The sequence below is a fragment of the Nanorana parkeri genome, unplaced genomic scaffold (assembly GCF_000935625.1).
Source record: "Nanorana parkeri isolate BGI_ZX_2015 unplaced genomic scaffold, ASM93562v1 scaffold310, whole genome shotgun sequence".
NCBI classification, from domain to species: domain Eukaryota; kingdom Metazoa; phylum Chordata; class Amphibia; order Anura; family Dicroglossidae; genus Nanorana; species Nanorana parkeri.
The window spans coordinates 1,174,720-1,189,703 of NW_017306578.1; the positions used below are offsets into that span (position 1 = coordinate 1,174,720).

Sequence of the window (14,984 nt, forward strand, 5' to 3'; positions counted from 1 at the left end):
CTGAGGAAAAAAATAATGCACAGTAAAGACCTGGATGGAAGTAAGCAGTGAAGCTTTTTTTTTTAACTAACTGGATATTTGACCTTGTAATATTTTATTTTGTATTTCATTTCATTTATGGTCACTTCACAGCAACTTATGACATACCTGTTGGGATGTTCTTTATGTTTGACATCCAAATATTTCAAAGTAGCGATAAAAGACTGGGCCTGGAATCCTCTAGCCGTGCCTGCTACTACTGGAGTATGGCAGATGGCACTGTCAGTTCCTATAGTCACAATATTGCTTCTCAGTGGTGTGCCCACATGTCCAGCTTTATCTACAGCTTTGGCTACACAGCGTACATGAAATCGCCTGCTAAAATAAATGCTATCCAGCACCTTGAGTGGACACAAGATAGAAATCACATTTAAGTAATGTATCTATGAAGACAATCCTCAATATACATTAAAGATAATTATTATTATACAGGATTTATATAGCACCAACAGTTTGCGCAGCACTTCACAATATGTAGAAGACATTACAATCACAATACAAATCAAGACAAAATGGTAAGGAGGGCCCTGCCTGTGAGTTTACAATCTCAGAATTATTTAAATTACTATACCGACAATTTCACGTGCAGATGAGACTTGCCTAAAATTGCTGTGTAAATGTTACTTTGTATGAAAACTCCACAACCATTTAATTTGTTTCAATAAACTTTGATATAGAAAATAAATAATGTATACATTTACTACATGTGTTATTGTCATGGTTGTTGCCTGTCAGTTAAACGAGGACAACACTATAAATGTTAATGGGTGGAAAAAAATAGTAATAAAAAAATAAAGTAGTGCCTACAGGATTGGAATGGCAATATGGCAACCCTGGCGTCTCCTCGGGGAGGGGTGGGTGATATTTCTTAAAGTATATAAGCAAATCAGAACTTCTAAGTTGCATCATTCTTCACTTGGTCCCCACCACATTTCTGAGTTAATAAGGCTGCCAGTACATGAATATTACTGAACCATTGGGTTTAGGAAAGTAGGATTGTGTGCCTAACTTGCCAAGGCTGTTTTTTGTGCCTAGGGACCAAGTCAGTATCTGTGCTCTTTGGTGAGAGAGACAACAGTAACCAGTTCTGTAAATTGCCTATTATGCATTTCTTTATCTGGTCCTATTTTATCCATTAACAGAATTTTGTTGTCACTTATCACCTCATGCTTAATCATACAAGACTGGTATTTTCTGTGGGTACTCACCATGTGATTGACACTAGTGAAAGGGGTAGTATCAGTTATTGTCTCAAAGGGAGACCGGGCTCCACTGGAGTCAGTGGGCGCTGCCACTTCCCAGCTGAACATGATAGTTGACTGGTTGATGCCGGCCTCCTCACATCGCTCCCTCATTATGGAGTGTTTAGGAAAGTGGGGGTCACATGGTGTGACACATAGCAATGGGTACCCAGGAGATGGGGATTTCTTCGAACCTTCTTTGGTGACTTCCTCCACATGGTCATAGTCAGCCAAAGAGACCACCTAAAGGCAAGCAGAATTAATAATTAAAGTGCTACATACATTGATGGGAGTAATGTAAATAACAGTGCAAAACTAAAATGTCAATAAGGCTGCAAATTAACAAAAGACATGTATTCCTGGTTCCCATAATACCTGAAAACAGTTACACTGATTGCAGAAACTCTGATTAGGTTGAGGGCTGGAATTCCTAAAAGGCCACACAAGCCAGTACCTAGAGTGTCAAGGCCACCAGAATAGATGACTACATGCCACTCTTACAGTTTTATTTAGTTCTTAAGTAGGTTTACACACAGATCTTCTTGCCAGACAGACACAACCCAAGCATATAGGCATTCACATATTGCTTACATAATTCCCTTATTTGCCATCAGTTCCACTCCCAAAGTGCCATTACCTCACACATCATACTGTACCACTGGAATGTCAGGGTGGACATGCAAGCAAAGTTACTGAGTAAGTTGTAGTGAACTCAAAGGTGCTTGGTTGACTGATTGTGGGAAGTTGTAAGAAGACCAAGTGCAGAGTGAAAACCTGAGGGTTTGACTTATATAAAAATTTAAAAAGAAAGCCCGCCTAAGGTCACATATTTTTTTTTTAATTCAGATCAGATGAGTCAATGATTTGACAACTGCAAGCACAATGACTTAGGACTGAATAATGTAATTTGCCAGGAGTCTGTCTCATTTCACATATCAGAATGCTCAAAAATGTTGTCACATCTCTGCAATGCTGCTCACCAATTGACATTGTGGTAGCTTTTTTTCAACCAGTATACAGAAATTTGATTCTGTGCAGAAAAACACTTAACCATGTTCTTAACCCCCAACCTACCTTACAATTAATTTGTACTAGTTGACTTAAAGTGACATTAAACCCTCAGATTTCTTAACATAAAACAATACTGTAATGTGTGCCTTACTGTAATCCATGGTAGTTTCCCTTCTCTTTTCTGCTCTTCCTTTTAAATCTGTATCTGTTCTCATGATGGGCAGAACTTCTGTTTTGCAGCAGACTACCTTGTCTCTGAAATGGATACATAGTGCCTGTGTGTTGGTTTGCAACATGAGCCAGAACTACAAGAAGAGGCACTCAGCTGCAAAGGGAAGTTCTCCCCAGGCATTAGAAGACATGAGGATTTAAAAGGAAGAGCAGCAAAGAGAAGGGAAACTACCATGGATTACAGTAAGGCACACATTACAGTATTGGTTTATGTTAAAAAATCTGAGGGTTTAATGTCACTTTAATGAGGCAAGCACATAAGCCATAAAATAGAACCTATACAGAGTGATAAGGCTGGTCAGACCCCACTGACAAGATCATGATAAAATGACAGCTTTCTATTTAATTACCTTACCTACAAGTAATTTTGCAGGCTCATTTCATAAATGTATTTAACTCTCAGGATGAGCAATAAAAGCAACAGACAGCAACAGGCAGCATTATACTGAAGTTATATGTACACTGAGATGAAAGTACATTTAGTGTAATTACTTAGGGCACAGGTAATGACTCATAACTAACTGTACAGTGATTTCTACTCATATTTCATATTTTAAGGAGCCAGCCAATCCTCCTCTGATCTCCACAAGAACATAATATGTATACGCTAGCACAGCATTGGGTAAATAATTATATCTGCAAAAAAAAAAAAATGCATATCAAACAATCCAGGAGGGAGTGCACACTGCAGTATATAGCCTTAAAGGAGATCACTATAAAACACTTATTGTTATGGAGTAGATAGAGGAGACTATTGTGTGAAAATTCCGCTATTTGCAATACCCAGTACAGATGTGCATTGAGGGCCCATTCGTCTGTGCCTCTGCTTCCATAATATGTCAGACTGCTAGATTTGAGGGCTTACCAGTAGCCACTGAAGCACAGGCTGATGGTTTAGAAGTGAGTCAGGGATGTGCTTTTCAAATGGAAGATCAGAAGAACAGGCCATTACATTTAATTTACACACTAATTCTAACTTATATGCTACACTCAACTCCCACTGTACGAAAACAGTCTTTTTGGAGCAGTCCCGTAAGACATAGGATCTATGTAGTTTCTTTCTCCATGAACAATCATTGCCTTACTACTAGGAAATCCCTAGTCAGCCTGCATACTAATGTATATACTGCTACCACAATGCTTTTTTTGTAACATACTCTTCTAAAAAACAAACAATATTAGCCTTATTCTATCAGTTATTCTCAGGAAGGGGAAGTCTGCTAAAGTAGCTTTAAAATGATATATATTTATCAGCCTGCAAACCACAGTATTTACAAATACTATGCAACACCGGTCTAAAGAGACTAAGATGTGTGAGAAAAAGATGAACTACAGTCCAATATAGGAGACTGCTTCCAAGGTGAAAACCAAACTTGAGGCAGATATAAAAACATGATTTTTTTCTTGTCCATTAAGGGGCACAGGAAGTCTTTAACCTTCGGGTTTTACTGCTACCTACAGGAGTATGCCCCAGTTTTTTGTTAGTGTCTTAGGAGGATGGATGTCTTTTCTTTAGCTCAGCTGTGTAAGAGATGAATATATTTATTGCTGGTACTCTTTTCTTACTGTTCTCTTTTTCTTCAATCAAGACTCTTCTGTACATTGCTGCTTGGGTTTTTCTCTCTGATTGCAGCTATCCAGTGTGGCTATCCTCGGCCTGACCTCGGAGTGCCGTATCTGGACCCTGCTGGACTGGACAATGCAGGTATTGCCTGTCAGGTATTGCCTTGCCAGGTATATCATAATATCAAACCTCTGTAGAAGCACTCAGACTGGAAGAGTACCGGAGTCAACAAAGGCTCTGATTTTTTGCTCAGTGCTGTAAGTCTAACACTGTAAACATGCTTAAAGGAAATTAGGAAAAACCTGGATTTTCTGTTCCTCTTTCATTTTCCAATCACATATAAGTTCCTGGACCATGCTGTCTTGCTTAAAGGAGAACTATGAGGTGAGTGCTTTTCTAGTTCTAGCTGACCTGTGACAATGAGACTGTCACAGGTCGGCTCAGTAGATGGGGAAGTGAGCGAACACATACCGGCGTTCGCTCACCTCCCGATCCTGTCACAGCTCTCTGCTGTGACAGGGGAGGGGCTGGATTCCCCCCTCCCCGCTCCGATCCGCCAACACTGACTGGCGGAACGGACGGGGGAGGGGGTGGGTACAGCTGGCTCTGCCTCTAGATAGGTAGAGCCCGCTGTCACTCGCGCAGCTGGGCAGATCCAGACATAATTGTCGGGATCCGCTTCAGCTGCGGCGTCTCAGTATACCGCGAGTAGCTCGCGGTATACTGTGGCGTCTCAGTATACCGCGCTAGTTTGTATATGCTAGTTTGTGTCCTCCCGTTACCCTAAGGAGAACTATGGGGAAAAGCCCTAGCCCCATAGTTCTCCCTTAACTGCAGTGTAGTCTATAGAGAGATCCAGGACCTGGCTGTGGGGTGTCTGAATCATTAGACTGCCTAAACAGATTTGCATATCCTTTGACAGGTGAACAATGTTTACATATTATATAACTATTTTAACTATATTTAGCTGTTCGCCTGGAGTTCACCTGTTAAATGTGAATCAATACTACTTTATATAACTATTTATATATAATATTAAATCTTCTAATATTACACATTCTTAAAATATAACATTACTGTGAACTTCTATGGAAAATCTTACAAGTTTACCTGCAAAGATATTTAAACTGAAATATATTTCACTACTAACTATAACACAGCACTTACTATAGGTGGCGATGGCAATATCAGACTTCCTGCCGCCTCTTGATCCAGAATTGTTACTGTTGCAGTTGTGATATCACCAAGAATGGCCTCAACTGGGTCATCTGGTCCAAGAACCACTGAAAAGGACTCATGCCATTCCCTGTCCTCATTTGACAGGATCTCCACCTTAAAAAAGATGTGGTCAACACCTGCAAATAGTGACAGATAAACCATAAACTGGTTAATTAATACATTTCTCAATTTTATTTCTGAAAAATAAATGTGGCTGTGACAGTTTGGTCTTTCAAGAGAAATGTTAGGAAATGTGCCCTTACCAAATAAAAATAGCCATGATGCAATAAAGCGGAACGAAACTCAGAAATTACATAATAAAAATAACTTTTATTATATAAATTATAATTGACTGTGTACCTTATTTTGTCATGGGGGATATTATTTTATATGTACAGGGGATGTATTTTTTTTTACGTGTATGTGGGGGAATTAGAAGTGTATTAGGCTACATTCACCCCTTTATTTTAGGTGCAATTAGGGATTTCTGCGTCAGGAACCTGCGTTTTCCTGCAGCAGAAATCCCTAAAATGGCGTTTACAAGTGGCAGCTGTCACCTAAGTTAATGATCAGGTTACAGCAGTTGTATGTAAATGCCTGCACACCGCATGTAAAGATACGTTGTATATGATTACATTCGGTTAGGAATCAATCACTCTCCCTGGACGCAGTGTTTTCTAACAGCATGTAATCATATCACATATCATTACATGCGGTGTGCAGGCGTTTACATGGAGCTGCTGTCACCTGATCATTAACTTGAATAGGTGACAGCTGTCACTTGTAAACACCAGATTAGGGATTTCTGCTGCAGTAAAACGCAAGTTTCTGATGCAGGAATCCCTAATCACACCTAAACCTACAGAAATGAATAGGACCTTATTGTGAGTGTGTATTAGTGTCTGTAGTACTTAAACTGGATATAATTACATTTTATTTTAAAGTGCAAAATGTGACAAGCGGCCCCCATGAGAGAAAAAAATTTTGTTGAGTAGCCAGTTGGGCGGCAAAGATGACAAGGAGGCCGTGTCGGCGCCGAGGATGAGGAGGCCATCCAGTCTTGCGCCGAGGACAAGGAGGCCATCCAGTCTTGCGCCGAGGACAAGGAGGCCGTGTTCCAAAGAGGTCAGGCCATGCAAGGTAAGAGTACTGTGCTGGCAGAGCCCAGCATAGATTCTGCACAGCCCACCAAAGAGTCTCAGGTGGCTGTGCAATACCCGTTGGTGGGCTCTGCAGGGTTCGTATGGGGCTCTGCAGTCTGCAAAGCCCACCACAGATCCTGCACAACCCCCCTGAGACCCTGCAGCATCTCAGGGGGTCTCTGCAGGATCTGTGGGGGGCCTTGTTGGGTCTCAGGGGGGCTTTGCAGGATCTATAGGGGGGCTCTGCAGCTTGCAAAGCCCACCACAGATCCTGCAGAGCCACCTGAGATCCTGCAGGGTCTCAGGATCTGTGGGGGGCTTTGCCGGGTCTCAGGGGGGATTTGCAGGATCCATAGGGGGCTCTGCAGCCTGCAAAGCCCACCACAGATCCTGCACACAATACCATCAATGTTTTTTACATGATTAAAATGCACACTACATGGCCAAACATTTGTGGAAGCCTGACCATCACACCAGTATAACCTTGTTGGACATCCCATTCCAAATCTATGGGCAATAATATGGAGCTGGCCTCCACTTTGTGGCTATAATGGCCTCCACTCTTTTGAATGAATGCCATATGATGTAAGAGAAAAATGCATGAATAAATAACATGAATATCCATTATTCAATAGGGCTTTAATTACAAGAATAAATTATGGCTTTTGTTTCTATAAAAATATGATGCCCACTTGCAGGATCTGTGGCTGAGGATTTGCACAGTTTATAACGGATAGGAATGCTGTGCTTATTTTTTGGGCAGATGGGCCTTTCTGGACAAAATTTAATTTGCCCACTGGTTCTCATCTTTCACTCAAGTGACCCTGAAGCCTTCCCCACTCCTGCAGCTGTCTGCCTTACCAGAAACACAATATTTTTTCAACCTTATTTCATTTACAAGTTTACTGCTACCTGTTGCTATAAGTTCTTTGCAAAAAAACTCACCAGGACTGAATTTAAGAACCTGGCTTTTTGGATAGTAATCAACGCCTGACTGAGCAGATCCATCTCGTGTGCTGCAGCGGACCTTAGATGTTCTATTCTGGTCTCCTCTTCTGATTACTTTGATGTTCAAAGTAGCCACACCATCTGGCTCCTGAGGCTCTCGGATCTGATAAGTAGACTCTTCAAATTCTATAGTTGGTGCTATATGGATTTTAAAAGACATATGGAGGGTTATGATTAACATTTTTTTTAGCAGGTTTAGTGATCATGAATGCATATTAAACACATCTACAGAAACTGTGCCAAAAATTTTAACAGTTTTTAACACAGTTTAAAATTTTCATAATATAACTAAAACACATACTGACATAGTCTATCATATGGTGCATACAGTATATGTGAAACAGATCAGTTTATCCTTGCTGCATCTTAATGTTCTGTTTTGTTATTTGAATAGGGCTTGCCTGAATGTCTCCCGTGGGCCCGCTACAACAGTCCAACATTTATAAGCTAAGTTTCTTACTAGAAATATAGGTATTTGTTACACATGACTTTTAAACCGATTTGTTAGTAATGGAATTCACTTGTATATGCACTTACCGTCTTCATCATTGGAGATAGTAATGGTGGCAACATCAATCTTCCCAACCCTGGCTCCACTCCAATGACTGCCAAGTGGATTGCCAAGATAAATCTTAAACTGTTCCTCTGGCTCAAACACTGAGTCATCATTGATAAAAATTGTGCAATTTTTCACCTATTCATAAAGAAATGCAGTTATGTTGACTATTATTGGAGATAAATAATGCACAACTGACAAGGGGCCCATAAAGCCACAAAGTACATATCTAACTACTACATGCTCATAAAGCCATGCATTACATATGTAACTGCACTAAGCCATGGGGTACATATCTAATGGCTACAAGCTCTTATGGGGTGGGGACTTAGCATACACATAAAATACTATTTCTTTTTCCATTTATGGATCTGCATAGGTTACTGCTCTGAAAAAAACTATATTATGCAAGTAGTAGACAGATGTTTCTTTAAAAAAAAATCTAACTGCTAACCATTGTAACCTTTGGACCATGGCAAGTATTAAGGTAATTCCATCTGCTCATAAAGGACATTTGCTGTGATGAAGCAACAATGGAGTTGTTAATCTTAACACAAGCTCACTTAATGCTTAAGTGTAAAGGACACTGTGGTCAAAGTTAAAGGAGAACTATGGGGTTAGGGCTTTTCCCCATAGTTCTCCTTAGGGTAACGGGAGGAAACAAACTAGCGTCTTCCTGTCACCCTAAGCTCAGTATACCGCGAGCTACAGCTCGCGGTATACTGAGAAGCCGCAGCTGAAGCGCATCCCGACAATTATATATGGATCCGCCCAGCTGCGTGAGTGATAGCTGGCTCTGCCTATCTAGAGGCAGAGCCAGCTGTACCCGCCCCCTCCCCCGTCCGTTCCGCCAGTCAGCGCTGGAGGATCGGAGCTGGGAGGGGGGAATCCAGTCCCTCCACTGTCACGGCAGAGAGCCGTGACAGGATCGAGAAGTGAGAGAACACCGGTATGTGTTCGCTCACTTCCCGATCTACTGAGCCGACCTGTGACAGTCTCATTGTCACAGGTCGGCTAGAACTATGAGGTGAGTGAAAAGCACTCACCTCATAGTTCTCCTTTAAGTAGCCCACAGGAACCAATGTGTTTATTTTTCTGTAGTTGGGTCAGTAACAGGTGAATTCTGATTGCATGTTATGGGTTACTCCACTTTTCACAATGATCTTTGCCTTACTAACAATCCCAAAACAGTTACATGAATTGGGCTATGGTATAGAGTTTTATACAAACAAGGATGCCTAGTTAATCATGCAATCATTTATATGCTTACTTTTTCTCCTTTAAGAAATGTAATACGGGAATCATCAGAATTCCTTCTCTCTTCAAAGTCATCCATCACTTGTGCAGACTGAGACTGTGTGTAACAACGCACTGAAGATTCATAACTGAGATCCCCAGTACGTATAATAGGAACATGAAGCAATCCATCCTTTTCCTTCACTGTCAATACATCCTTACTGAATTGCATGCTAGGGACTAAAAGGAAACCAAAATGTTTTTTTTAAAAATCGATAAAATATTTTCATAACAACCAAACAACAAATGACATTGAATTTCTCAAAAAAGGGGAGATAACACCAAAACGCTCAAAATGTAAAACCGTAGCACATGAGCAAAAAAGGTAACAGTTAAAATGTAATACTATCTTCACCATAAAATGTCTAAAATGTCTAAAAGCAAGTGCCCTGTTTCTAAGAGATACCCAGCAGTTGTGTGTGGAGTGCATCCCTATAAAAAAGCCACTAATTGTTTAATAAATGCAGTCATTGTTAACCATTATGAAAGATTATTGAGGAATAAATAAAAATACAAATAAATGCTAACTATATCATTAAAGGAATGCTAAACTCTAACTCAATGCATTTGGGAGAATGGTGACATCACCCCCTGCAGTACAGTTTAGGACAGTGGATTAGGATGGAGGTGGTGGGGGCTCACTAAATCACTAAGCAGACATTGCGTGAAGTATAAGTTGCTCTGTGCACTATGTATCATACACCATTGCCACATTCTTTTTTTTATATACAAAACACTGTTTTACCTTTTACCATCCTTTTCCCCATCTCAGTTCCGTGTATCTCCTGCAGCCTCTTTCACTGGCTGAGCATCACTTTAAAGTGGCTTCCTGATAGTGGCAAAAGGGGACTATGTCTGGGCCTGACTTGCTTATATGATGATTGGTTTCTCTTCAAAACTTTTTTGTGCTAGTGATAGCTACATATACTGTAATCAACTTCAAAGGCGAGGACAAATCTAAATGGTTCTATGTACTCTGTAAATAGCTGCAGATTTACAGTGAGATGAAGAGGAGTAACATATAGAAGAAAACAAAGCATATTACCATCCTGAAAGGTATCGTTAATGGTAACGGTGGCTTCAAATGGTTTGATAAGTTCAGCCCCTTGTGCAGAACTTAAAAATACAATGAAGGTTTCCAGTCCTTCCATAACTGGATGCTGTGTGTCATCAAGGATTGTCAGAGTGCAATGCTGTAATACAGGAATAAGTAAAATCACATACAGCCTATTGATTACATTATTTCCAAAACTCAACTAATGTGAGCAATTATAAAACATCACAAGCGTGCTTTACTGTACACATAATTGTTCCCAATAACTTTACCACGTCAGATAACCAGTGCTTTTCTAACCACCTCTACTGCATTTTAATTGGAATCATAAGAAGCACTGTGGACACTTTAATGAAAGCTGTCATAGAGTAAAGCTAGGCATGTCTCTTGAGTCCTTTTTAAATGTTCTCATAAAACACAGAGGTTTACAAGAATGCGCACAAAATATAATGGATTTTTTATTTCAAGGATCCTTATTGCTTATACGCCACTAGTATGTTTAAAGAGACAATACCAAAAGGACCATTAAACCTAAAATTAACTAAAGAGGTACTAGAGGTATATTAATAGTTATAGATATGTATGTAGCAATACTCTCACCTATAAAGAAACTGAAACATTTCCATAACTTTAGTGCAACTAGCTGATCTTCTATAGAAGCCGAAAAAGCAGTTAGTAGCCTTCTTAAACTGTGTTCTCTACTAAATTATTTTCATTTTAAAGTGTATGTCTAGCCAAAGCATTCACATTTTTAACTTTGGAAGGGAGAATAAAAGCTCTGTCACTTAGGAAAGATTTCCTTTGACTTCCTGTTGTGGTTCCAAGACAGACGTGAAGAAACATATTCCTGATAGGAAAGCTAGCAATAAAAACTTGAGGGAGTGTAAGACTATACCCGGCCGTTCGTGTAACACTGCACATGCCCGTGGTCCTGTCTTCCGCATTTTCGGGAAACACGCGCTAGTGAGCAGACGTACGCAGCATAGCGTACGCACAAAAACGTGCTGACGCACAGGATATGACAAAATCTCCTCTAATAGATGGGTCTATTTAAACCAGCTTGCCCTGTTGATTATTGCTGAATGGTCTTTCAGCTTTTCTGTTGCTTCCTGTTATTCTGACAGTTTGTTGCCTTAAACTGGATTGCATCTGACTGCTGATTGCTGCCTGCCCTTGACCTCTGCTTGCTCCTGGATTATGCTTTTGTCTTCTGCTCCTGTACCTTGCTGTCTGACTGGTGTGACCTCTGGCCTGTCTGACTTCGCCTCTGCTTCCCGTTTTGGCACCACGCTGACCTTCCGGCTGGATCCTGGTCCTGTCTAATGTTCCTTGGAAACCAGCTTCTGGACTGTGGCCTGGCACGGTGTCTATACACCTTTTGGCACCTGTGCTACTCTGTCGTCTCATTCCCTGTCTCCCAGTGGCGACTCTAGGAACAATATATAGGGGGGGCACATAAGATACCACAGTCAAAATGGGGGGGGCACTAATAATTTTCACCACTAAATCATACCACTGAAAATAACTAAACAGGGGCGTAACTAGAAATAGGGGGGCAAGGCATAAGCTAGGGGGGGGCAATTGCCCCCCCTTGCCCCCCTGTAGAGACGCCTATGCTGTCTCCATTCTCAGGGGTGCAGGACAAGAGGTGCAAGGGAGGTCTCCTTAGCGAATTAGGTCTTCTACCAGGCAGGTGATAGAGAGGTTATAACCATCCCCTAAAATGTTTTTACTATAGATACACTTAATATGAAATATTTTGAAACTTCTAAACATATATATATCCATGAATGTTTTTAAAATAATAATTTGTAATGTACGTTTAGAGGGTCTTTGGGTTGGAGTTGGATTAAATTTAATTGCCCTGCAGAATCTTACTCATTCAACTGCATTATATCACCCAGGCTTGAATTCAGGACTGTAGAAGGTCCCTAAGAAGAATGATAGTTGCAGCCATAATGGACTGATTTCCTTGTTGTAGTGGTCGCTTTGACACATTCTATGTTCTTGGAAGACTCTGCATAGCAGTGCAAGGTGCAGGTACTGCATACAACATGTCTCTCTCTGCGTAAATAATTCCTGCTGTTTTTTTCCTAATGTATCTACTTTTACTTCTGATGAATCTATCAAAGTCTTGGAATATGCTGATGTGTTTACATACCTCTACTGTTTTACCAGGTCTAAATTCAATTTTTTTGGAGCTAGGGATATAATCAATCCCTGGAGTAGCAGAAGGTGGATCTGAAAGGCGAGTGGCGCACCATACTGATGTTGGCACTGAAAGGTCAGGTCCACTTCGGAGAACAGGTATCTCAATAGACCCTGTAGGAAAAAATGTTTGGCCATTAGTAGATATTACATACAAAATAGAGTGCAAATACATAGGAAATGACAAAACTTGAAGGAAGATCAGTTATAATTGTGAAATGCTGAAGGACAAAAATGATTAGCAGCATTACTCATGACATGCATGCTTTTCTCTTGTGCAGTCACTAACGCTGGAAAGAGTACAGTGATACATAATATAATGCAGTAGAACACCTTACAGCAGTCTTTATAGGGTACTTCACTCAACTATAGCACTCCACTCTCTATCTTTTCCTAGGCCTCAACTGAGCAGACACATTCACTACACCATGACACTGGCATTCACAGTAAGAAAGAAGAAAAAATAAAAGCAGGAAGATTTACTAGGGCAATTAAGTAATGTGTTTAGTGGCCGGAACCAAAGCAGAGATGGGCTAGATACCATCTTCACCTAAGTCAGCATTAATATCACAGCTAAAAGAGCTATCAAGGGAAACCAAGCAATTTCAGTGTAGAAAAACATATTTATACCTGTGTCTTCACTAACAGTAAAGGTGGCATTTCCTAATGAGACTGTCGAAGCATCATTTGGTCCTTCGATCACAACTCTGGCTGCAGCATTACTGCCAATTCTGGCATTGTCAGACGTATCAGCAAGGGCTATCTCAAATTCTTCCTCATCTTCATATTCACTGTCATCAATCACTTTGACATCACATGTGGACATTGTGACTCCAGGCCCAAAAATGACACGGTTTTCGCTGGACATCGCCCTAGATTTAAAGTCTGAGCCCGATTCAAGAGCATAAAGACTGCTCCCCTTAGCTGATTTTGGTATTGTGTAGCAAATAGCGGAAACAACACTCCCAGGGTCACCTGTTTACAAATATACAAGTATAATATAGGCAAATTAATAATTGTGTGATATTAAAACTTCTGTATAAAGCATATAGAAAATAAATTATTTAGAGTCTCTTAGCCCTTCTAAACAATTAATACAGTATTGCGAGATGCCTTTTAGGAGGTGCCAGTATGGGTACTATACACACACACACTTCTATTTTTGCATTTATTGGTTTTATTCATCTGCAATCAAAGGGATGGGCTTTGATCTGCAAATGAGGTCAGTTAAACCAACCTGTAAAAAGAAAAGAAAACAAGTTATTTTTTCCACTTATGAACCCGAAGTTTATCCTAATCAACCCAAAATAACTCCTTCTTTTCCTTTTCACCTTAAGTATTATTTTCCTGATGAATTTGTTTTTTGTTTGTTTCTATTTTGTCTAAACCCTAATGTTTTCTTTTTTATACATTTTATTTGTTAATTTTGTTTCACAATAAAGAGCAGCCAATAAAAAAAAGCAAGACTATTTCATTTTTAAATAACTGTGCAAAGCTTTATACCAGAATCATAATTTTAGTGTCATAAAACAGGACAAACTGTCAAACAACATTTATACTTTTTATTTATAGTCATCCTTCTTTTTAAACTGATTAATTTGAAGAAGAAAAACAAGTGTTTTGTTTTTTCTTTACAGTTTTGCCTATGGATTGCATAAAAAATAAAATAATTTTTGCTAGACAATATAATCAAAAGAAAGTCTAGTTTGTCTATCAAAATGAGATACAGGTATGTACTATTTTGCTGCCGTAAAGAAGTATTAAGAGAGTAAAATATACTCTTCCCAATAGTTAAAGCTGGTGTGTGACACTGCATCTGTCACATACCAGCTCTTTAGCTTGAGAACTGAACGACCACACAAAGCGCTCACCACAGGGATATTCCCTCCTCTCTCTCTATTCCTTCTCTCTATTGGAGAGACAGACAGGGGAGAGGGCGGGCACAGCTGGCACTGGCTCTAGAGAGCCACAGCCAGCTCTCAATCAGGCAATATTGTCAGGATCCTTCATGGCTGCAGCGCGGCTCTGCGCTATCAGCATATAGCGGGTTGCTGAGTTTGGGTCACAGGAGTACAATAGCAAATGTACTCTTTTTTTTAAATACATTCTTTATTTATATTTTTCATGGAAATTGTAACAAAACAGTAAGAAAATAGCATTAGCACAAAGTGTACTTGAGAATCAGTCAAGAAAATCCACTGTAACAGCTATGTATCACAGGGTATACATCTTGTAGTACAACTATAATCTGGCTCAGACATTAACCTGTACAATTTGTCTATGGTAAACCAGATCTTCTCTTGTATAAATAAACAGATACCATGTGGATATTAATGCATAAGTGGGGTGGATAGAGGCGGAAAGGTAAGGAGAGGGGGGAGAAGAAGAGAGAAGACTAAGAAGAAAGAGTGACTAG

General features: G+C 40.0%; 1 protein-coding gene across 1 annotated transcript in view; it reads right to left on the minus strand.

Moving 5' to 3' along the window:
• Positions 1-14,984, minus strand: part of FRAS1 (Fraser extracellular matrix complex subunit 1) — a 269,028-nt gene that overhangs the window by 13,079 nt on the left and 240,965 nt on the right. The window contains exons 54-62 of the mRNA XM_018557898.1: positions 13,199-13,543; positions 12,522-12,682; positions 10,352-10,499; positions 9,281-9,486; positions 7,992-8,148; positions 7,392-7,592; positions 5,254-5,441; positions 1,248-1,523; positions 148-380 (exon numbers count right to left, since the gene is read on the minus strand). Of these exons, the coding sequence (XP_018413400.1) occupies positions 148-380; positions 1,248-1,523; positions 5,254-5,441; positions 7,392-7,592; positions 7,992-8,148; positions 9,281-9,486; positions 10,352-10,499; positions 12,522-12,682; positions 13,199-13,543 (1,915 nt within the window). The remainder of the gene's footprint in view (positions 1-147; positions 381-1,247; positions 1,524-5,253; positions 5,442-7,391; positions 7,593-7,991; positions 8,149-9,280; positions 9,487-10,351; positions 10,500-12,521; positions 12,683-13,198; positions 13,544-14,984) is intronic.